This window comes from Ahaetulla prasina, chromosome 2 (genome assembly GCF_028640845.1).
Source record: "Ahaetulla prasina isolate Xishuangbanna chromosome 2, ASM2864084v1, whole genome shotgun sequence".
In the NCBI taxonomy this organism is placed as follows: domain Eukaryota; kingdom Metazoa; phylum Chordata; class Lepidosauria; order Squamata; family Colubridae; genus Ahaetulla; species Ahaetulla prasina.
The window spans coordinates 10,713,440-10,738,272 of record NC_080540.1 but is presented as its reverse complement, the minus strand read 5'-3'; the positions used below and the strand labels follow the sequence as shown (position 1 = coordinate 10,738,272).

General features: G+C 45.1%; 1 protein-coding gene across 6 annotated transcripts in view; it reads left to right on the top strand.

Annotated features, from left to right (window-relative positions):
* Positions 1–24,833, top strand: part of TNXB (tenascin XB) — a 153,634-nt gene that overhangs the window by 25,893 nt on the left and 102,908 nt on the right. For 5 of the 6 annotated variants that reach the window (XM_058173620.1, XM_058173618.1, XM_058173617.1 and 2 more), the window contains exons 2-7: positions 7,279–7,736; positions 8,895–9,569; positions 12,650–12,762; positions 13,957–14,110; positions 17,838–18,119; positions 21,845–22,555. In XM_058173620.1, coding sequence (XP_058029603.1) covers positions 7,286–7,736; positions 8,895–9,569; positions 12,650–12,762; positions 13,957–14,110; positions 17,838–18,119; positions 21,845–22,555 — 2,386 coding nt within the window. In that variant the 5' untranslated portion in view covers positions 7,279–7,285. The remainder of the gene's footprint in view (positions 1–7,278; positions 7,737–8,894; positions 9,570–12,649; positions 12,763–13,956; positions 14,111–17,837; positions 18,120–21,844; positions 22,556–24,833) is intronic. The other variant, XM_058173622.1, reaches the window with a different exon arrangement.

Sequence of the window (24,833 nt, the reverse complement as noted above, 5' to 3'; positions counted from 1 at the left end):
TGCCTCTGTCATCGGGACATTTCAAAGAAATGCTGGTACTCTCCCTCTACCCTGTCTAATCCTATACGGTTTCCTCTTCTCTGTTGCCAGCTTCTCTCGGTTCATATCTGATTCTCACAGGGCTGCTCTCCAGTTACATTTCAGAACATCCTGCTGGGTGTGTTTTCGTGGCTGTTAAGCTTTCCTGACCTTCCCGTTTTGGCAGAGGGCTGTGGGAGCTGCGTCATGGGGTCTGCTCGCATCTCTGCTGCCCACATCAATGCCATCGGTGATAGCCGTGTCACACTTCCTCATTTCCTTGGTATCTGGTAGTGAGCCATTGCAAAAGCTCTAATGGCTTTTATTGGATCTGAGGGGCCCTTGGTGCTCTCAGAGCTTGCTTGTTTTCTTGCAGAGGTTTCACTACCAAAACTAGCTAACATCATCAGTACTAGCAAGGAGTGGGATTTGCTGTCAGTCAGTGGTGGGTTTCAAATTTTTTTTAATACTGGTTCTGTGGGAGTGGCTTGGTGGGCGTGGCATGGCTTGGTGGGTGTGGCTTGGTGGGCATGGCAGGGGAAGGATACTGTAAAATCTCCATTTCCACTCCACTCCAGGAGAAGGATACTGTAAAATCTCCATTCCCACCCCACTCCAGGGGAAGGATACTGTAAAATCTCCATTCTCTCCCCACTCCAGGGGAAGGATACTGCAAAATCTCCATTTCCTCCCAATCAGCTGGGACTCAGGAGGCAGAGAACAGATGGGGGAGGGGCCAATCAGAATTTTTACTACCGGTTCTCCCAACTACTCAAAATTTCTCGGTACCATTTCTCCAGAACTGGTCAGAACCTGCTGAAACCCACCTCTGCTCTCAGTTCATATTTCACTGACTTGTCGTGTCAATGTTGGTGGGGATAGTCTTGGTGGTTCTTCAGTTGGGCTGTTTACTGTTAGCTTGGTTGGTAATTCCTTGATTGCATTATTGTTTATTTCTGGATTGTTGGTAAAACGTTACTCTTGGTGTTAATTTGTGCTCACCTACGGTGTCAGGATTCCAAGTAACACCCCCAATGAAAGAAGACTCCGAGGCTTGAAGTTCCTCAAAGTTCCATTTTATTAGCGGTGTCATATTGGCACATCTGGGAAAACCCGAATCTGAAAGTTTCCAGGTTTTCCCCACCCAAAGGAAAGTCCAAGTCCCTGCCCAGCACCCACATGTCCATCACATGGTCCAACCAAAGCACCATTCAAACTGGTGATGCCTCCCAGTTCCAGTCCTCCAGGAACAGGGCAAGATGTCCTTGACTCTCTGAGAAAGGAATGTTGTTATGACTGTATATCACCCCTGCTCCGTACAATCCCCTCTACCAGTTTCCCACAGTAGTAAATGTGACAGGCCTGAAGATCCAATGCAAAAGACGGATTCCAGGCCTGACATATGGGTTGATTACTGCTAGGGAGGTGTTTTGGTTTTTTAAATCTCTTTTTGGCTCTAAGCCAAGCTCAGAGACCAAAGACGCTTCATTTCAACCCTGAGGGATAAATATTCTCCTTTATTTATTGAGTTTCTTCAACCTCTATGAAAGTGTGAAAGGGCAAGGGAAAAAAGAAAGGACACCTTTTAATACTTTGTACCAGAAATAAAATTTTGCCTAAACTACATATAGTTTAATTATCTCTATTTATCAAGGATAGTCCATTCTGGTAATTGTCCTCAGTAAATTGATTTCTCTACTATTTGTGAGTAATCAATCAATCAATCAATCAGAATAGAATTGGAAGGAACCTTGGAGGTCTTCTAGTCCAGCCCCCTGGTCAACCAGGAGAAACTCTACTATTTCAGATGAGTGACTGTCCAGTCTCTTCTTAAAAACCTCCAACGATGAAGCAACTCATCACTTCTTGTGGCAAGCCATTCCACTGGTACATTGTTAATTCTGCAGTTAGATTCACACTCTAAGACCAGTGAAAACTTAATAATTCAAGTAGTAACCGAAAAGACTAAGAATTATGAAGATAATATCTAAGATATACTCAGTCGCAAGCGAGGTGGGGTGGTTTTTGTAAAATTGGGGTGTTTGGGTCTGATAAATTCAAAAATCCCAAATAGTGGAAATCCTTGAGTATGGCTCTGAGGCGTCCTAGTATAACAATGGATTTCTTTTTCCGTAGTTTACTTTCTCTTCTTATCAGAGAGCTCACAAAGATAGAGACAGAGGCTCTGCCTGTTCCTTCCTATCTCCAAGCTGGGCTAATTGTGTATAAAAATAAGTGCTTTCATTGTTCAATGGTGTGGCTCTTTTAAGGAATAACAACCAGTGAATTGGGTTCCTTCTGCTTCCAAGTCATCCATTCTCCTAAACTTCGGAAATCAGCCCCCCATCACCTGTGTTGCCTCTTTCAAACTATCCATCTGAACCAGTAATCTTCAAAGTTGTCAGAAAAACAGAATAACAGAGTTGGAAGGGACCTTGGAGATCTTCTAATCCAACCCCCTGCTCAAGCAGGAAAGCCTATACCATTTCAGACAAATGATTGTCCAATCTTTTCTTTAAAACCTCCAGACTGGAGGCAAGTTAATTGTTTAACTGTCTGGAAATTTCTCCTAAGTTCTAGGTTGGATCTCTCTTTAATTAGTTTCCATCCGTTGTTTCTTGTCCTGCCCTCAGGTGCTTTGGAAAATAAGTTGACTTATTTTTTCTTTTTTGTAGTAGCCCCTTAGATATCGGAACACTGCTATCATGTCACCACTAAGATGTCTGTTCATCAACTCTCAGAATTCTTCAGCCAACATGGCTGGCTGAGGAATTCTGGGAGTTGAAGTCCACACCTCTTAAAGCTGACAACTTTGAAAACCACTGAACCCATCTGGCTTCCATGTGTAGAAAGTTAGCACCCAACCCTCTCCTAGAAGAATGAAAAATTTTGAGAAATATTAAAAAAGGCGGGATAAAATATTTCCCCTAAAAGCGAAATAAAAATCTTAACGGAGACAGAAACTCTGAGCCCCAGCTCCCTGGTCCCAAGCAGATACTAAGCTAAGGCCAGCTTTTAGAAATGCAGATTTGGTAATCCACAGTGGTGGGTTTCTGTTAGATTCGGGCAATAACGAGGCAGGAGACCAGGATTGTGACAACAGCTCTTTACTATATGGTGAACCCAGCAGCCAGTGCTGGGAAAAACCTCTCCTTATATACATTTTAACCGGGGGCTTCAACCAATCAGCAACGTGCTATTTTCCCGCCAAAACTTTTAAAGATACATTACACTCCTTCCCTCCCAGAAAACACTTTACCACTATTTACATAAAAATTTACATCTTATTTTTCAACGTAATCACGCAAGTAGACTGGGCGTCTCCTGACTCTTTCGGACCTGCGCAATACATTCTCTGGGAGTGAGTCGAGCTGACGGTCAGAGCAAACCGATTCGCTCTCAGCTCATCATTGAGCTACCGGTTCACCTAAACCGGGGCAAACTGGTAGAAACCCACCACTGGTAATCCATTACTCCCTGCAGCAAGGTCTGAACAAAGGTAGGGTTAGCCCTCAGCCACAATAGGAATTGCCCAGCAAGCCCCTTTATCGCATCAGCCAAACTTCAACCAAGCTTATCTCAGACAAAGTCCTAGGATTTGTACATGGCACCATGGGAGTCTGACAACAGCCAATAGAATACATGTTCTTGCACAGTAACAGGAAGTTCAAGTGTTCAAAGCCCAAGAGAAGCTATAAATACCGCCCCCACTCTCAATTCTTTGTGGTCAGCTGCCCAGAACATATGCGGTTCTGCTTCATCATTAAAACCATCTTTCCAGTCAGCCTCCATGTTTCCAGAGTCTTTCTCCCAGCTTGGAACTGATCCAGATGGATATTTCTTCCAACCCATGCTAAGAAAAGTGCTTGGCTCCTTGACCATGCCAATTGTTGTCTTTAGCCAATCTAATTCTGTCCTGATTTATTTCTCTTCCTTATTGTCCCCTTCCTTACAGATCTTGAATGATCATGGAGAGGCCCTCAAAGAGAGCATCTTTCCTTCTGCTTCCAAGTCATCCATTCTCCTAAACTTCGGAAATCAGCCCCCCATCACCTGTGTTGCCTCTTTCAAACTATCCATCTGAACCAGTAATCTTCAAAGTTGTCAGAAAAACAGAATAACAGAGTTGGAAGGGACCTTGGAGATCTTCTAATCCAACCCCCTGCTCAAGCAGGAAAGCCTATACCATTTCAGACAAATGATTGTCCAATCTCTTCTTAAAAACCTCCAACGATGAAGCAACTCATCACTTCTTGTGGCAAGCCATTCCACTGGTACATTGTTAATTCTGCAGTTAGATTCACACTCTAAGACCAGTGAAAACTTAATAATTCAAGTAGTAACCGAAAAGACTAAGAATTATGAAGATAATATCTAAGATATACTCAGTCGCAAGCGAGGTGGGGTGGTTTTTGTAAAATTGGGGTGTTTGGGTCTGATAAATTCAAAAATCCCAAATAGTGGAAATCCTTGAGTATGGCTCTGAGGCGTCCTAGTATAACAATGGATTTCTTTTTCCGTAGTTTACTTTCTCTTCTTATCAGAGAGCTCACAAAGATAGAGACAGAGGCTCTGCCTGTTCCTTCCTATCTCCAAGCTGGGCTAATTGTGTATAAAAATAAGTGCTTTCATTGTTCAATGGTGTGGCTCTTTTAAGGAATAACAACCAGTGAATTGGGTTCCTTCTGCTTCCAAGTCATCCATTCTCCTAAACTTCGGAAATCAGCCCCCCATCACCTGTGTTGCCTCTTTCAAACTATCCATCTGAACCAGTAATCTTCAAAGTTGTCAGAAAAACAGAATAACAGAGTTGGAAGGGACCTTGGAGATCTTCTAATCCAACCCCCTGCTCAAGCAGGAAAGCCTATACCATTTCAGACAAATGATTGTCCAATCTTTTCTTTAAAACCTCCAGACTGGAGGCAAGTTAATTGTTTAACTGTCTGGAAATTTCTCCTAAGTTCTAGGTTGGATCTCTCTTTAATTAGTTTCCATCCGTTGTTTCTTGTCCTGCCCTCAGGTGCTTTGGAAAATAAGTTGACTTATTTTTTCTTTTTTGTAGTAGCCCCTTAGATATCGGAACACTGCTATCATGTCACCACTAAGATGTCTGTTCATCAACTCTCAGAATTCTTCAGCCAACATGGCTGGCTGAGGAATTCTGGGAGTTGAAGTCCACACCTCTTAAAGCTGACAACTTTGAAAACCACTGAACCCATCTGGCTTCCATGTGTAGAAAGTTAGCACCCAACCCTCTCCTAGAAGAATGAAAAATTTTGAGAAATATTAAAAAAAGCGGGATAAAATATTTCCCCTAAAAGCGAAATAAAAATCTTAACGGAGACAGAAACTCTGAGCCCCAGCTCCCTGGTCCCAAGCAGATACTAAGCTAAGGCCAGCTTTTAGAAATGCAGATTTGGTAATCCACAGTGGTGGGTTTCAACCGGTGTAATAACCGGTTCACTTCGCACATGCGCTTTGCACTTGCTTTGTGAGAAGCGAGCTCGTTTTGCTCTCACGCATGCCAAACTTGAGCTCCGGGCAAGCGCATTGCATTTCAGAAAAGCTGAGGTGCGGCAATTCGCTCTGCCATGCCTATTAGCTGGACTAAAAATGAATGAATATAGGTAGGTATAGCGCAGGGGCAGGCGGGAGGGCGCAGCTGACGGTCAGAGCAAACCGATTCGCTCTCAGCTCATCACTGGAGCTACTGGCTCACCTGAACCGGGGCAAACTGGTAGAAACCCACCACTGGTAATCCATTACTCCCTGCAGCAAGGTCTTAACAAAGGTAGGGTTAGCCCTCAGCCACAATAGGAATTGCCCAGCAAGCCCCTTTATTGCATCAGCCAAACTTCAACCAAGCTTATCTCAGACAAAGTCCTAGGATTTGTACATGGCACCATGGGAGTCTGACAACAAATAGAATACATGTTCTTGCACAGTAACAGGAAGTTCAAGTGTTCAAAGCCCAAGAGAAGCTATAAATACCCCCCCACTCTCAATTCTTTGTGGTCAGCTGCCCAGAACATATGCGGTTCTGCTTCATCATTAAAACCATCTTTCCAGTCAGCCTCCATGTTTCCAGAGTCTTTCTCCCAGCTTGGAACTGATCCAGATGGATATTTCTTCCAACCCATGCTAAGAAAAGTGCTTGGCTCCTTGACCATGCCAATTGTTGTCTTTAGCCAATCTAATTCTGTCCTGATTTATTTCTCTTCCTTATTGTCCCCTTCCTTACAGATCTTGAATGATCATGGAGAGGCCCTCAAAGAGAGCATCTTTCCTTCTGCTTCCAAGTCATCCATTCTCCTAAACTTGAAATCAGCCCCCATCACCTGTGTTGCCTCTTTCAAACTATCCATCTGAACCAGTAATCTTCAAAGTTGTCAGAAAAACAGAATAACAGAGTTGGAAGGGACCTTGGAGGTCTTCTAGTCCAGCCCCTGGTCAACCAGGAGAAACTCTACTATTTGTGAGTAATCAATCAATCAATCAGAATAGAATTGGAAGGAACCTTGGAGGTCTTCTAGTCCAGCCCCTGGTCAACCAGGAGAAACTCTACTATTTGTGAGTAATCAATCAATCAATCAGAATAGAATTGGAAGGAACCTTGGAGGTCTTCTAGTCCAGCCCCTGGTCAACCAGGAGAAACTCTACTATTTGTGAGTAATCAATCAATCAATCAACCAACCAACCAATCAATCAATCAATCAATCAGAATAGATTTGGAAGGGACCTTGGAGGTCTTATAGTCCAGCCCCTGGTCAACCAGGAGAAACTCTACTATTTGTGAGTAATCAATCAATCAATCAGAATAGAATTGGAAGGAACCTTGGAGGTCTTCTAGTCCAGCCCCTGGTCAACCAGGAGAAACTCTACTATTTGTGAGTAATCAATCAATCAATCAATCAGAATAGAATTGGAAGGAACCTTGGAGGTCTTCTAGTCCAGCCCCTGGTCAACCAGGAGAAACTCTACTATTTGTGAGTAATCAATCAATCAATCAGAATAGAATTGGAAGGAACCTTGGAGGTCTTCTAGTCCAGCCCCTGGTCAACCAGGAGAAACTCTACTATTTGTGAGTAATCAATCAATCAGAATAGAATTGGAAGGAACCTTGGAACTGATCCAGATGGATATTTCTTCCAACCCATGCTAAGAAAAGTGCTTGGCTCCTTGACCATGCCAATTGTTGTCTTTAGCCAATCTAATTCTGTCCTGATTTATTTCTCTTCCTTATTGTCCCCTTCCTTACAGATCTTGAATGATCATGGAGAGGCCCTCAAAGAGAGCATCTTTCCTTCTGCTCCTCTGCTGGCTGGGGGTTTCCTGCGGGGCACGTCTTCCCCACCCCCTCATCTCTTCCAATGCGACCATCTTCTCCCATGTCTACACAATTAAGGTGGCAGGAGAAGACACGCCAAACGAGGGTGCCTCCCCACCTCCCCAAGAGGCCTTAGGTCCTCCTGGATCTTCTCGGGGAGGGGGCCAATATGAGCACACCCTGGAAGGAACAGATCAAGAGCATGTGGTTTTCACCCATCGCATCAACCTCCCACAGCAATCTTGTGCGTGTCCCCCTGGCACCGAAGATACCCGGGAACTTTGGAGAAGGCTGCAGGCCCTGGAGAATGAAGTTCGGGTCCTACAGGAAACGTGCCAAGCTGGGGGAGGCTGTTGCCCTGCTGCGCCCACCAGTAGTCAAGCCAGCGAAGGTAAGGGAAGAGGAGGAAGGCAGGGTTGAATTCTACCCGGCTGTTGAAATATTTTATACCTTAGCAAAATGGTTCTGGAACTGGGATCAAGGAAACGAGCGATTGCATGAATTAAGTCCTTTGTTTTTCACCTAAGAATGATGACAGGTGGGTGGTCACAGAGATCCCCCCACTCCATCCAGCACATTTTAGGTACATTACAATCAACCCCTCCTATAGAATACAAACCCCTTACCTAGTCATTTATTTCCCTCCATACATCATTCCATTTAAATTCTTTCCTTAAATTCCTTTCTTGTCCCTTCCTCCCACCTTTCTTCCCTCCTCCCTCCCTCCTTCCTTCCCTCCTTTTGTTCCTCCTTTCTTTCTTTCTTGCTCCCTGCCTCCCTCCCTCCTTCCTTTCTTCCCTCTCTCTCTCTTCCTCCCTCCGTCCCCTTTCTTCTCTCCTACCCTCCTCTCTTCTTTCTTTCTTGCTCCCTGCCTTCCTTCCTCCTTCCTTTTTTCCTTCTCCCTCCCTCCTTTCTTCCCTCCTCCCTCCTCTCTTCCTCTTCCATCCTTCCTTCCCTCCCTCCCTTCTTTTCTTGCTCCCTTCCTTCACTCCCTTTCTTTCTTCCTTCCTTCCTTCCTCCCTTGCTCCCTTCCTTCCTTGCTTGCTCCCTTCCTTCCTTCCTTCCTTCCATCCTTCCTTCCTTGCTTGCTCCCTCCCTTCCTTGCTCCCTTCCTTCCTTCCTTCCTTGGTCCCTCCCTCCCTGCCTCCCTCCCTCCCTGCCTCCCTCCCTTCCTTGCTCTCTTCCTTCCTTCCTTCGCTACCTTTCTTCCTTTCTTGCTCCCTCCCTCCCTCCCTTCCTTGCTCCCTCCCTTCTTTCACTCCCTTCCTTCCTTCTTTCCTTGCTCCCTTCCTTGCTCCCTGCCTTCCTTCCTCCTTCCTTCCTTCCCTCCATCTTCCCTCCCTCCCTTCAAATAACTTTGTGAAAACCAACCTTTAGAAGATCTGAGATTTATTTTCATTCAGTCTCACTTCTGAAGGTAAAACAAGCAGCTGAGCTCTTGGACTTTCTTCCTCGGGCTATAAATGCAGTAATTAAGCGATTTACAGGTGCCCTTTTAAACAATCCCTCCCTCGATCTCCTTATGTTTCTCTCTCTCTCTCTTCTCTAGGCCAAACAGACATTCGCACGTTATGTTCGCACCACGGATCCTTCGACCTCTCTCGTTGCCTGTGCGAATGTGAGTCGGGTTGGGGCGGTCCCACCTGCGCCGAGCCGGTCTGCTCCGAAGGCTGCGGTGGCCCAGAGCGAGGCAGATGCGTCAACGGGCGCTGTCAATGCCAGCCTGGCTACTCTGGGGTCAGCTGCGAAGAGCCACCCTCTTGCCCCGATGACTGCAATGACCAAGGGCGCTGTGTGGATGGCCGCTGCACCTGCTTCCCAGGATATGTGGGGCCCTCCTGCTCCGACCCCATTTGTCCCCAGAACTGCCATGGACACGGGCAATGCATCTCAGGACGGTGCGTGTGCAACCCAGGATACAGCGGGGCGGATTGTGCAACCCGAGCTTGCCCTAGCAACTGCAACAGGCGCGGAGAATGTCGCAATGGACGCTGCGTGTGCGAGCCAGGCTTCATCGGGCCGGCCTGCGGCACCAAGACATGCCCCAACGATTGTAACCACAGAGGCCACTGTCTGCAGGGAGGGGTGTGTTCCTGCCACCCAGACTACACCGGTCCCGACTGCGGTCAGCTGGCATGTCCGGAGCATTGTAGTGGCCACGGAGAATGTCAGAATGGAACATGCGTGTGCAATAGTGGCTATTCGGGCGATGACTGTTTAATAGGTAGGCACAAAGGTTTAAACAATCAATCAGAATAGAGCTGGTTAGGGACATTCTAGTCCAACCCCTTGCTCAAGCAGGAGACCTTGTACTAACCTTTTTTTCTTGGGTGCCGAAAGCGGGTGCGACGCCCCCCCATGCTACCCCGCCCCTGTGAATGCGCACGTGACCTTCCCACGCTCCTCCTGTCCCCCGCGCAGGCATGCACAACCCCCGTTTTGATGCTAGCAGGCCTCCCTGAAGCTTCCTGGAACCAAAAATGGCCGCAGTGTGGCTCAGGCTGTAAGATAGCCTGTTATTAAACACAGCTGCCTGCAATTACTGCAGGTTCGAGTCCCACCAGGCCCAAGGTTGACTCAGCCTTCCATCCTTTATAAGGTAGGTAAAATGAGGACCCAGATTGTTGGGGGGGGGCAATAAGTTGACTTTGTATATAAATATACAAATAGAATGAGTCTATTGCCTTATACAATGTAAGCCACCCTGAGTCTTCGGAGAAGGGCGGGATATAAATGTAAAAAAAAAAAAATGGGGGTGCAAGGGGGGGGTGCACCACACCCCCCACGCCCCCCATGCATGTGCGCATGACCCACCCACCCCCATGCATGCGTGCGTGTCTCCCGACAAAGACCCCAAAATCAGCTGGCCACCGGGCATGTGTGGTGAAGCTGACCTGGGCACTGACTCGCGTGCCTGCAGAGATGGCTCCCATTTCAGATAGGTGGCGGTCCAGGCTTTCCTTAACAACCTCCAGTGATGAAGAAGCACCTACTTCTGGTGGCCAGCCAGTCCACTGGTTGATTGTTCTCGCTGTTAGGAAATTTTTTTTTGGTTTTTTTTAAATTTGCATTTATATCCCGCCCTTCTCCGAAGACTCAGGGCGGCTTACACTATGTCAAGCAATAGTCTTCATCCTATTTGTATATTTATATACAAAGTCAACTTATTGCCCCCGCAACAATCTGGGTCCTCATTTTATCTACCTTATAAAGGATGGAAGGCTGAGTCAACCTTGGGCCTGGTGGGACTTGAACCTGCAGTAATTGCAAGCAGCTGCTGTTAATAACAGACTGTCTTAGCAGTCTGAGCCACTCAAGGACCCATGTTTGGCACTGCCGCATGCGTGAAGGGATCACACCCTGGAAAAACCGAACATCCGGGTTCTAGCAGGCATGTGCACCCGACAATTAGCTGGCCAGCGCTCTTGTGCAGGCTGAAGGGATCATGCTCCAGAAAAGCCGAACTTCTGAGTTCTAGTGTGCGTGCATGTCTGATGATCAGGTGGCTGGCATGCGTGCACAAGCCGGTTTTTGGCACTGCCGCACACGCAGACAGCTGATCGTCGTGTGCACGCGCACTCCAGAAACTCAGAAGACAAACAGGCAAGGCTGCACATGCCAGGCAACATGGCTTCAGGTGCCGCTTTGGGCACACGTACCATAGGTTCGCCATCACAGTCCTAGGGCAGCGATTTTTGAACCCACATGCTCTAAATGTGCTAGCTTAAAGAATGCATCCCAAATCTGGGAGCCATAACTCCCAAGGAAATGAAATTTGGAAAAGTCGTCATGAAATCATAGGGTTGGAAGGGACCTTGGAAGTCTTGTATTCCAATCGCCTGCCCAAGGCAGGAGTCCTTATATCTTCCTGGACAAAATGGCTGCCCAATTTTTGAAAACCTCTACCTCCAGCTCTGGGAGGTAAGCTATTCCATCGATTAATCGTTTTCACTATCAGGAAATTCCTTCTTATGCAATAGTGGCAAATATTTGTAGCTCAGGCATAGGATGAGGGTGAAGATTGTGGGTTGGTTTCTGACCGTTACCAGGTAAGGTAACATCCACACCTGAAGTCTTTAAAAACAGAAGAATGCTGACATTGACATCCGCTAAACTCCACTGAAGATGTTATCTAGCCTGGTAATGAAACATTCGGGAACCAACCTACCCGCTCAGAGAACAAACCTTCACCCTCATTCCTTCTTATTTCCAGATTGAGTCTTCCTCTGATGAACCTCAGTGCTGCTGGGTCACTGCCGCAGTCATGTGATGCTCATTTTGAACGTTCTGTGACAGTTTCCCAGCCAGTCTCACAATCCCTCACTTCCTCCGCCATCCAGCAGCAGCCACTTACTAGCCTGCTTGGAAGGGAAATAGGAAGGGGAGGGAGGGAGGGAGGGAGGGAGGGAGGGAGGAATATGGAGATAGGGAAGGCAGGCGGGAAGATTTCTAATGCTCCCTGTCAACTTCCGACAAGGAAACTCAATAGGGAATCCGGCAGGAAATCAGAAACCATTGCTTTTTTGCCCACTTGTAGTAATTCTGTTTCTCTGTTTAGATAAGGAAATATCTCTGAAACAAGGACCCAACAGAGCACATGTTATCTAGTGTTTGAACTAGTATAGAGGTGTGCATCTTGATTGGAGGAGGGAGGCTCACTGGCTATCTCCCACCCCCCAGACAGTAAAATGTCTCTTCAAAGGTAACCTTATCGTAGCAAAGTTCTGAAGAGGTGACTATAAAATAAGAAAGAAAGCAATATTGGTTTCTGCTCTTGCGTTCACACCAGGGGTGAAATGCTTCCGGTTCAGACCGGATCGCCCGATCTGGTAGTAATGGCGACGGGTGGTTCGGAAAACCAGTAGCAAAAATCCCTTCCCCCCTGCCCATGCCCGGCTGTGCCGCACGATCATCAGAGGGTTTTTTTTTTACTTTTAAAAGCATTTTTGCTTCAGCCAAAAAAATGCTTTTAAAAGTAAAAAAAACAACAACCCTCTGATGATCATGCAGCTCATCTGGGATTGTCAGAACCCTTTAAAAGCATTTTTTTCCTACAACCTCTTCGGCCAAAGGGGCTGTAAAAAAATGCTTTTAAAGGGTTCTGGCGATCAGGCAACTCAGCTGGGATTGTCAGAACCCTTTAAAAGCATTTTTCTTTTAAAAGCAAAAATGCTTTTAAAAGTAAAAAAAAAAAGGTGGCCACGCCCACCCAGTCACATTACCCCCCCCCAAGCCACGCCCGTAGAACAAATTTTACATTCCATCCCTGGTTCACACACCAACTTTTTCTCTTGGCCTAAACAGAGATTCCATCCATTGGCGTCCGTGTTTCAAATCGAGACGAAACTTCTTTCCGCCTGGAGTGGAACTACCCCGAAATTTCTGTGGACGGATATGAGATCCATGTGGCACCCACGGTAACAAGATACACCTCGGGACAATGTGCTTGGGCAACAGAAGTGGAGAATCCATCTTGTGCTGCCTTCCAAATGTATAACTCCCAGCAGCCCCCAGGCGGTGGGACCAGGGAGAATGCTGGTAGCTGTAGTTCCTCAAGATCTGGGTTCAGCCAGAACTCATTTCTATTCATCGTAGCGCCTACTATAAGAAAATGATTAGGATTTTTTTTTTTTATTCAAAACGTTTTACAAAAAAAATCCCCCCCCTTTCCCCCCAACCCCCCTCCCTTCACTAATCCCTCCCCCCTCCCCCCTGACTTCCCGGATGAAGCACAAGGTATAGTTAAAAATAAAACAAACATATGCTAAGAAAATTTTCCCCCAAAACTATTATACCAATTTTCCCTCTCTAGCTCTGACTGTTAGGAGGAATTTTTTTTTTTAGGCTACTAAAGGCCACTCCACTCAGCCTGGCTGTCCATTTCTGGAGGGCACAAATGGAAAATGTGGTCCTCTATGTTGGTCCCAGCCCTCCTCAAACGCATTTTAATAATAATAATAATAATAATAATAATAATAATAATAATAATAATAATAATAATAATAATAATAATAATATCAGAGTTGGAAGGGACCTTGGAGGTCTTCTAGTTCAACCCCCTGCCCAGGCAGGAAACCCTACACTATTTCAGACAAATGGCTATCCAACATTTTCTTAAAAATTTCCAGTGTTGGAGCATTGACAACTTCTGCAGGCAAGTTGTTCCACTGATTAATTGTTCTAACTGTCAGGAAATTTCTCCTTAGTTCTAGGTTGCTTCTCTCCTTGATTAGTTTCCACCCATTGCTTCTTGTTCTACCCTCAGGTGCTTTGGAGAATTTTCTGTTTGTGTTTTCCTGATCTGCGTGAAAATATGATTTTACAGCTTGTGTCCGCTCAGATTGTGTTCTCCACTTTGCTTGTTGCATTTAACTTCATATTGGCAGGAATATCCTGTTTGTGTGTGTGTGTGCGTGCGGGAGAGGGGGAGGGAGGGAGACGGGGGGGTGGGGGGTGACGTCGAGCTGGCCACTTCCACCCTGGCCATGCCCACCCCAGACCCCCGAGGTCAAACACAGCCCTCCATGAAATCGAGTTTGACACCCCTGCCGATGAGTATCTGTATGTTGTGTGGTATCACTCTGTCTCCTTTTTTCTTTTCCAACCTGCAGAAGGATCCTCGGGCGGGCGAATCCATTCACCTATCTGGCACCCAAAGGATCTTTGAATACAAAGGATTAAAGCCGGGGGAGGAATACACATTCACCGTTCGGGTAGACAAAGGGCGACACTACGGACCCCCTGTCACCCAGACCGTGCGTACGCGTATGTAGTCTGGAGCCGTGACTCCATTTCTCTCTGCCTCCCACATTCTCCATTTTTCCCTCCCTCCTTGACCTGTTCCGTTTTCATGCAAATTCCCTTCTCCTTGTCAAGCAGGAAATCTAGGACTGGTCTATTCCCTCAAATTCACACTGTCAGGGTTCCAGAAAAACCTCTTCTGCATAAACGATGAATTTCACTCATCGTGTGCCAGTTTCCTCATGCTAGTAAAGAACTCTGAAAGACAATGGCTTCTGAGTTTTTTTTTATGCAGAAGAGGTTTTTCTGGAACCCTGACATTATTCCAAAACTGAACTTCCGGATTCTTTTCCCAGTTATACAAACCCCAAGAGTCCCACCCCCCTGACCCCTTTGCTGGTCACATGGTCCCACGTTCTCCCAGTTCATTCGAATATCTTCTCGCCACTCTTCCTGCAGATGTGAACACCATCCGACCTTGACCGCTTGAAGAATGTTACCATACCCCTCAGCCCCCCTTCTTCCCCTCAGGGAAAAAAATGTGGCAGCGTCTGGAACCCTAAAGTCTAGTATGGTTTCCAGGCCTGACACACACATTTATCCAGATCTGGTCAAAGATGGGTCCTCACATAAAGCTGGAAGAAACCCAAACAATTTATTCAGCTTGCTTTTATACTTTATCTGGTTGCACAAGAAGGAAAACAGCCGTTTGCTTGTAACTGGATAAAAAGCAGAAGTTGCTAAAACATCGTTGCTTACCCGGTATATTTCAGGCACATTATTTATTATGCAATACAGCCTCTTTATGCATAAGCAGTCCATTTTATTTATAAATTATAGGTAGTCCTTGACTTATGACCACAGCTGAGTTGTTAAGTGAGAAATGTATTAAGTGAATTTTGCCCCACTTTACGACTTCTCTGGCCGTATTTGTTAAGTGAATCACTGCAGCTGTTAAATTAATAGCACAGTTATTAGGTGAATCTGGCTTCCCCATTGACTTTGCTTGTCAGAAGGTCACAAAAGGACACTGCAACCGTCATAAATATGAACCAGTTGCCCCGCATACGAATGTAAATCACGAGGATGCCACAATGGTCAGAAGGGTGAAAAATGATCACAAGTCACTTGTTCAGTGCCGTTGTAACTTCGAATCATCACTAAACGAACGGTTGTAAGTCAGGGACTACCTGTATTGGCCCTCCGGTACTTATAGTGCCATCAGTCATCATGGTAAGTGGAGAAGAGAAGTAAGAGTCCTGCCAGAAACCATTTTGAAAGCTATTACATGGCAAGAATAAACTGATAGGTTTAGGAGAAAAAATTGCTCATAATATTTCAGCTGACTTCATCGTGTAATATTTGCAAACAGTCAAGTTGATCACATCAATCAAATAATAAATAACCGTCTCCAGTTTAATGGGACTTCTAAAGAACACAGGTACTCCTTTACTTACAACCAAGATTGAGACTAGAACTTACTTCGCTAAGCCACGAGGTTGTTATCCTCTGCGCCTCGTTTTTCTGACCTTTTTTGCCACGGTCATTACATGAATCATGCAGCTGTTAAGCAAAGCCAGTTGACCTTTTGATTTTGTTTGTCAGAAGCTGTCCGGGAAGATTGCAAGTGGCAATCACATTATTCCCCAGGATGCTGTAACTGTGTAATTACATGCCGGTTGCCAAGCGACAGAATCATGAACACATGACTGTGGGGGTCACTGCGACAGTCATATATGCAAGGACTGGTCATACATCTCTTCTCTCAGTGCCATTGTCACTCTGAATGGATGCTAAGTAGAATAGAATAGAATAGAATAGAATAGGGGCCATGGTAGCTCAGGCTGTAAGAAGCCTGTTATTAGAACACAGCAGCCTGCAATTACTGCAGGTTCAAGCCCGGTCCAAGATTGACTCAGCCTTCCATCCTTTATAAGGTAGGTAAAATGAGGACCCAGATTGTTGGGGGGGCAATAAGTTGACTTTGTAAAATATACAAATAGAATGAGACTATTGCCTTATACACTGTAAGCCGCCCTGAGTCTTTGGAGAAGGGCGGGATATAAATGTAAATAAAAATAAAAATAAAAAATAGAACAGGGGTCTCCAACTTGGTTCCTTTAAGACTTGTGGACTTCAACTTGACCAAGGTTGGAGACCCCTGGAATAGAATAGAATAGAATAGAATAGAATAGAATAGAATAGAATAGAATAGAATAGAATAGAATAGAATAGAATAGAATAGAATAGAATTCTTTATTGGCCAAGTGTGATTGGACACACAAGGAGTTTGTCTTTGGTGCATATACTCTTAGTGTACATAAAAGAAAAGATACGTTCATCAAGAATCATAAGGTATAACACTTAATGATAGTCGTAGGCTACAAATAAGCAATCGGGAAACAATCAATATCAATATATGGATACCAGCAACAAAGTTACAGTCATACAGTCCTAAGGGGAAGGAGATGGGTGATGGGAACAATGAGAGATTAATAGTAGTGCAGACTTAGTAAATAGTTTGATAGTGTTGAGGGAATTATTTGTTTAGCAGAGTGATGGCCTTCGGGGAAAAACTGTTCTTGTGTCTAGTTGTTCTGGTGTGCAGCGCTCTATAGCGTCGTTTTGAGGGTAGGAGTTGAAACAGTTTATGTCCAAGATGTGAGGGGTCCACAAATTTGGTTGTAAGTCAAGGATTTTCCTGTAATACTAGAATTCTTTTTTCCCTCTCATTTCTTGTAAATTCTTTATGCAATTTTCATATTTTGCCAAATTTCAATGTGTTCTTTTTTCTTCCTTCCTCTTTCTTTCTATTTCTCTACCCCCCCCCTCATTTTTATGCTCCAAATATTATTATAAATAAATAAAAACAAAGAGTGAACATCCTCATTAAGATCCTACCTGGACCTGTTCTAATCAAATTAGTAAGAGGGAAAAAATGCATTAAAATGGATTTAATTATGCTGGTTTGAGAAGAGGGAAATCAGGCCATTATTGAATAATGGTTTATATCTCCCAGTTTGTTATACTACTTTCTCTACATTTGATCCTTACTTGCATTAAATAGCTGCAGCTTGTTTAGGAATAATTGGTCTGGAATGCAAAAGTCTATGGAGATTCTCAGTCATCCAAGTCAGGTTTGTTCCAAACGTGTTTTTTTCCAAAAGACTGGACTTTCTTTGTTTTTCCTTGAAGACGTTTTGCTTCTTATCCAAGAAGCTTCTTCAGTTCTGACTGAATGATGGCGAATAGAAGATTTTGCAACACAGTCCTTTCAGCGGTTCCAAGAAGGCTCCACACCTATTTGCACTATTCGGGTGACCTTGAGGTAAACCTCCAAGTGGCCTCGATGACTCTCAGAGAGCGTGCTAACGACCAGATGGCTGCAAGGAATATCAATCCTTCCATTCTCCATCATTCGGTCAGAACTGAAGTGGCTTCTTGGATGAGAAGCGAAACGTCTTCAAAGAAAAACCAGAAAGTCCAGTTGCCTCTTGAAAAAAGCACCTTTGGGACTAGGGTCTTGATGACCACTAGATGGCAGCAAAGAGCTGTACTATTTTTTTCCCCTAGCTCTTTGCTGCCATTTTGATGTCATCTGGATTTTACAAGCCAGATGTGGTACCCCTACTCTTGTTTCCTCCTTTCGTTAATATCAAGCCCATCTCTTTCCACCTCCAGTTGTTCCCTACCCTTATTCCCACTCCCATTGCAACGTTTTGTGTTTCATGTATCTCTTCCTTTTTCGCAGGAGTGGCTCCTCCCACTGGCCTGCAGTCATCACAAGTATCCGAAAACTCCCTGACTTTGCAGTGGGAACCACCTACCTCTCGCCCTGATGGCTACATCCTCAGCTACGTCCCTCTGGTTCCCACTCGACCTGTTCAAGCCATGAAACGTGTCGAGCTGCCCGCAGCCCCTGAGCGTGTCACCCTGGAAGACCTGGAGAGCAGAACGCGATATCGCATCACCTTGGTTGCCCGTCAGAGTGGTGAGAACAGCCGAGCCACCAGCATTGTTGTCAGCACCACAGGTAGATCAATAGTGTCTTGACTGTCTTGGTCTAGAACTATGATGGTGAGCCTATAGCACGCATGCCAGAGGTGGCACACAGAGCCCTCTCCATGGGCATATGCACAGTTGCCAGCTGCTGTTGTGGTTTCCGGCGCTGGCCAGCTGGTCCGTTTGCCAGCCTATTTTGGGGCTGTCAGGCCTGGAAACCATATTAGACTTTAGGGTTCCAGACGCTGCCACATTTTTCCCTTGAGGGGAGGAAGGGGGGCTGAGGGGTATGGTAACATTCTTCAAGCGGTCAAGGTCGGATGGTGTTCACATCTGCAGGAAGAATGGCAAGAAGATATTCGAATGAACTGGGAGAACGTGGGACCATGTGACCATCAAAGGGGTCAGGGGGGTGGGACTCTTGGGGGTTGTATAACTGGGAAAAGAATCCGGAAATTCAGTTTTGGAATTTCACTCATCGTGTGCCAGTTTCCTCATGCTAGTAAAGATCTCTTAAAGACAATGGCTTCTGAGTTTTTTTTATGCAGAAGAGGTTTTTCTGGAACCTTGACAGGGGCCTTTTTTGGCCTGTTTTCCAGGTCAAAAATGGCCAGAAAATGGCTGGAAAAACAGCCAAAAAACAGGCATGCGCGCACCGGCCAGCTGATCTTCGGGTTTCCGATGCTCTGGCACGCATATGCACACAAATGCACACACATTCCGGTTTGGGCACTCGTTGCCAAAAAGGCTCTCCATCACTGGTCTAGAACTTCCTTTTGTCTGGAAATGTCTGTTGAGATTCTCAACCATCCAGGTCACGGTTGTCCCAAAGGTGCTTTTTCTGAAAGTCAACTGGACTTTCTTGGGTTTTTTTTTTTCCCTTTGAAAACATTTTGTTTCTCATTCAAGAAGCTTCTTCGGTTTTAACCGACTGGTGGGGAATGGAAGGATTTGTATTCTTCGCAGTTATTTGGTCATTCGCATTTAAATACGAGCCAGCAGTGTGCAGCGGCACCCAAAAAAGCCAACACAATCCTAAATTGCATTAACAGAGGGATCAAATAAAGCTCAGGTGAGGTACTAATATCACTCTATAAAGCCCTAGTAAGGCCACACCTAGAGTACTGCATCCAGTTTTGGTCACCACACTATAAAAAAGATGTTGAGACTCTAGAAAAAGTGCAGAGGAGAGCAACCAGGATGATTAGGGGACTGGAGACTAAAACATGAAGAATGGTTACAGGAACTGGGCATGGCTAGTCTAGTGAAGAGAAGGACCAGGGGAGACATGATAGCAGTCTTCCAATATTTGAAGGGCTTGAAGAGAGAGGGGGAGGGAGGGAAGGAGAGAGAGAGAGAGAGACAGAGAGATTTATACCTTCTGTTGGGCTTTGAATTTGAGCTTGTATTCTGATTGGTTGTCAGACTCCCATGGGGCCATGCAGGCGTAACTTTATAGGTTGTCTTTTGAGTCCCAAGCTTGGTTGAGCCTTGCTAGGTGATGTAATCACCCCAGGTGCCATGTGGTGAGTTCCGTTGCTAGATTGGTAGAGGGCTAATCCTACCTTTGTTGGATTTTGGGTGAGGGCATTTGCTTATGAATAGACCTAGCTATCTCTTTATTTCTTAAGTGCAGACATCTGCTGTGGGCTATTGAGGAGGGTGGGGGCTATTAAGAGTGAATCTGCTTCCTGCCTGAAAAACATGTTTTCCCATTTCTCATCCAGGGAAATATTCTGCCTTTTTAATAATTCCTAGAATGTTTCATTCTTCTAGGAGAGGAGTGGGAGCTAACTTCCTACAGTTACACTACCCATTTTTCCTACTTTTTTTTCAGGTCTTTGTTTTTTTTCCTTCCTTCCTTGATTGCAACGCCTTTTCTTTATTTGGACTTCCTCTATGTAATCCACAGATTTCTGAAAAACAGACCACGGGCGTTTCCTGGATGCAATGTATAAAAAGACCGACACTAACTCTCATCTGTTTTTATTGCAGTTTTGAGGAAATTCAGGATCGGCAGCATGGATAAGTCACTAAGTCTAACTTTTGTAGTGCGATGTGCCAGCTCCAATCCAAACGGTGCATTCAGAAAGTATTCAGAGCCCCTTCGCTTTTGTCAATTTTGCTATGCTGCAGACTGATTTTACAGTTGTTGAAATTCATTTTCCCCCCCTCATTGATCTACATTCCGTACCCCATTATGGGGGGATGCAGTGGCTCAGTGGCTAAGACACTGAGCTTATCGATCGAAAGGTTGGCAGTTCAGCGGTTCAAATCCCTAGCACCGCGTAACGGAGTGAGCTCCCATTACTTGTCCCAGCTTCTGCCAACCTAGCAGTTCGAAACCACGTAAAAAATGCAAGTAGAAAAATAGGGACCACCTTTCATGGGAAGGTAACAGCGTTCCGTGCGCCTTTGGCGCTGAGTCATGCCGGCCACATGACCACGGAGACATCTTCGGACAGCGCTGGCTCTTCGGCTTTGAAATGGAGATGAGCACCACCCGCCTAGAGTCGGGAACAACTAGCACATATGTGCGAGGGGAAACTTTACCTTTACCATCATGACAAAGTGAAAACAGAATTTTAAAAATGTCTGTAAATTTATTAAAAAGAAAAAAAGAATTGAAATGTCTTTCCAAATCATGTCCAATCGATTTAATTTACCACAGGTGGACTCCATCCAAGGTATAGAAACATGCCAGCAATGATCAAGAGAAATGGAAGGCATCTGAGTTGCATCACGTGTTGTTGCAAGGGGTCTGAAGACTTATGCCAATATGATATTTCAGTTTTTTCCTTTTAATAATTTTACAGACATTTCTAAAATTCTGTTTTCACTTTGTCATGATGGGGTACTGAAGGCAGATTAATGAGGAGAAAAAAAATAAGAATTTCAACAACTGTCGAATCAGTCTGCAGCATAACAAAATTGACAAAAGTGAAGAGGGCCTGAATATTTTCTGAATGCACAGTTGTGGGGAAATTAAAAAGCCAGGTTAAATAGCTAGCATATTAGGTAGTCCTCGACTTACAGCTACAGTAGAGCCCAAAGTTTCTTATTGCTAAACGAGACAGTTGTTAAGTGTATCTTGCCCTGTTTTACAGCCTTTCTCGCCACCGTTGTTAAGTGAATCATGGCAGTTGTTAAGCGAATCTGGCATCCCCATTGATTTTGCTTGTTGGAAGGTCACCCCCCCCCCAAAAATGATCACATGACCTGCAACTGTCATATATATGAGTCAGTTGCCAAGTATCTGCATTTTGACCAGTGGTGGGTTTCAAAAATTTTTACTACCGGTTCTGTAGGTGTGGCTTGGAGAGCGTGGCATGGGAAGGATACTGTAAAATCTCCATTCCCACCCCACTCCAGGGGAAGGATACTGCAAAATCCCCATTTCCTCCCAATCAGCTGGGACTTGGGAGGCAGAGAATAGATGGGGGCGGGGCCAGTCAGAATTTTTACTATCGGTTCTCCGAACTACTCAAAATTTCCGCTACCGATTCTCCAGAACTGGTCAGAACCTGCTGAAACCCAACTCTGATTTTGACCACGTGACCAACAGGCATAAGTGTGAAAAACGGTCCTAACTAAGTCCTTTTTTTCAGTGCCATTGTCGATTACAGGTTGTCACTAAACGAACTGCTGTAAGTCTAGGACTACCTTTGTTTCTAGTCGATAGCCATACACCTCACCTCCATGACTTATTCCCGCTCAGTACTTTGCCGTAACCTCCTGCATTTTTGATCCCACCAGCACCTGCTCCAATTCAACCAAGTCGCAACTACTTGACACCGCCGCCTTCTTCCCATAAAAAGCCAGGCGGTCCCTCTTCTGAGCCCGGAGAGAAGAAACCAGGCGCTAAACCACATCCGGGTCGCCGCCCCACCAACACCACCTTATTGACCAAGGAGCACTTCCTGAAGAGAATGACCCAGAATATCTCATCCAAACTGTCCCCATACAATGGGACCCTCCTTGAGCGGCTCGAGAGCTACCTCCGGGCCATCAATTTTCCTCTCCGAGGCAACCAGACAATCCAGAGCGTGGCCAAGGACATCTATCTCTACCTCAAACGGATGAAGCCCATCGAATTTCAAGAGAGGGTTGAAGAACGTCTTGTCCAAGAAACCAGCAACTTGCCTCTGAAAAGGGAATTCCCAATAACTGAAGCAGAGAGCGTCTACGCAGATGGATACCTCCGTCCAGACCATGCCAAGCCAACGGTGGTGACCAGCGCCCCAGACCACATTGAGGTGTCTTTGGACAGCGTGAGGGGCATCTCTGACCATGTGGTCATCCGCTACCGAAACATGGTGACCGGAGAAAGAAAGGAGTTAGTGGTCCCTGGGGATGCTTCCACGGCGACCATCACTGGACTGTCACCTGGGACCACCTACTTGATGGAAATTCATGGTGTCATGAAAGGACATTCCTCTAAGTCATACTCCTTTATAACTGCCACAGGTACCAGGGTTGGTAGGGCAGCCGTCCACCATGGCAGTTTTCTCTCTCCTTTTGGCTATAATAGTCGCATCACATGCCTTGTTTGTGTTGTTGCAAAGTCGAGCTTCTGCGGCACCCACACATGGCCAAATACGTAATCACACATTGCTTTCACGTCCTCCACAAAGGTGCTTGGACGATAGGCTGTTGGCTGTTTTCCTCCCTTAAAAGAAAGCCCTTCTTCTTCGCCATATTGCTTTCACGCAGACGTCGCAACCTCCACCAGCTAATTTCTTCTCCAAGCCAAAATGCGCCTTTACTTGCTGCTCCAAAGTTTGTTTGATCTGTTTTGGTTTTGCTACGCGCCACTTCTTATAGCCAAAGTGCTTCCCGCCCATCTATGTTTCTATGTTGTCCAGAGTTCCTCTGACGTCTACTTGCAAACTATGGGATGTTTTTCCACTAAATTTAATCACACAAGGAAGGATTTTATTACAATTGTGGATGATAACAGCTTAGAGCTTAGAGAACACAGAGAAGTGACTGAAATATACTGAATTATTCCTTAATAATTTAAAACCTGACTTTCTTCTGAAGAAATTCCCATTTTTATCCTTACAGCGATCCTGAGAAAGAATAATTAAGGTTTTACACAATTTGGTAAAACATTTCTCAATATGGTGGTTCAAATAGATACGAGTGAAAGCCAGGGTTGGTCAAAACGGAAGAGCTCAAAATCAGACCATCAAAACATTCACGTGTGGGTGTTGAAATCACGCTGAAAATTATCTCTGGGTAGAGCATTGTCTTGGTGCTGACGTTCTCCTGTCTTATGTGTTATTTGAATTTTTAACACGCCACTTGCTTTCTTTTCAGCCACAGTCAGGTGCTGATAGTTGTTCAAGTACAGTCTTTTTGTGTTTTTAATCACTTTAATCTTCCAGGTTTCCGGTTCTTGCCTTGATGTTGTATGTTATGTGGCTGAAAACTTTCTTTTCAGCTTCCGTTCCAGCAATGTTGGCTTTCAGTGTCGAGCCAGTTTATGTCGTTGCTCTGCTATTGTTGCCGCTGCTGCTGTTGCCACCACCTTCACACCTCCAAACCACAACCTCCAAGTGTCTGTCTTGCCGCTTAGCTGGGATTTCTAGGTTTTTATTTTCTGAAATGAAGGGAACCTATCCTAAAGACTTTACTTGTTCCTCTGGCAATAGCGGGAAGATCAGCTCTGATACATGTCTGGCTAGCATATCTCTCTGTTGAATTGAACCTTAGGGCTGATTCCCACAATAATGTCGGGCAGCTTTTACCTCCCACTATGTGAAAACCAGCCCTTGACGTAGCTGGTTGAGCGAACCATCACAGTGAGTCATAAAATGGATAACAGATAGTCCACGAGTTACTACCACAAAAGAGTCTGCCTATTGCGATTGTAATTTATTTATTTATTTATTTATTTTATTTATTAGATTTTTATACCGCCCTTCTTCTCCCGAAGGACTCAGGGCGGTTCACAGCCAAATAAAACAATAGAAAGTGTACAATAAAACAATAATTTTAAAACTTATTAAATATAAGGCCAGATTAAAATCCATTTAAAACTATAAAACCCCATAAAATTTAAGAACAAATACTAAAAACTACTAAAAATTCCTATGCCAGTCCTGCGCGAATAAATAGATAAGCCTTCAACTCGCGGCGAAAGGTCCGAAGGTCAGGCAGCTGACGAAATTTGTGACAGTTGTAAAGAGGGTCGGTCACGTGCCAAACTTGATTTTACAACCATTTGTGCGGTGATTGTTAAGTGAGCGTTGGGCGCAGTTTTGCCAAAATTGGAAGCAAAATGCCAGGTTTGGGCAAAACCGACGTAAAATAGGGTCATGCGACTGTGGGATGCTGCAAACAGCCATAAATGAGCTCTGTCATGTGACTGAGGGGGTGACTGTTGGAACTTTGAATCCAGGTTTTAAGTACCCCCAAGGTAGGTCAGTTGGATTTTCAAATAGTGACCGGTCATAAGTTGAGTACTAACTGTACAGGTAGTTTGTTTTTTTTTGTTGTTTTTTTTTTTGTTTACATTTATACCCCACCCTTCTCCGAAGACTCAGGGCGGCTTACAGTGTATAAGGCAATAGTCTCATTCTATTTGTATATTTTTACAAAGTCAACTTATTGCCCCCCCAACAATCTGGGTCCTCATTTTACCTACCTTATAAAGGATGGAAGGCTGAGTCAACCTTGGGCCGGGCTCGAACCTGCAGTAATTGCAGGCTTTGTGTTCTTAATAACAGGCTTTGTGTTC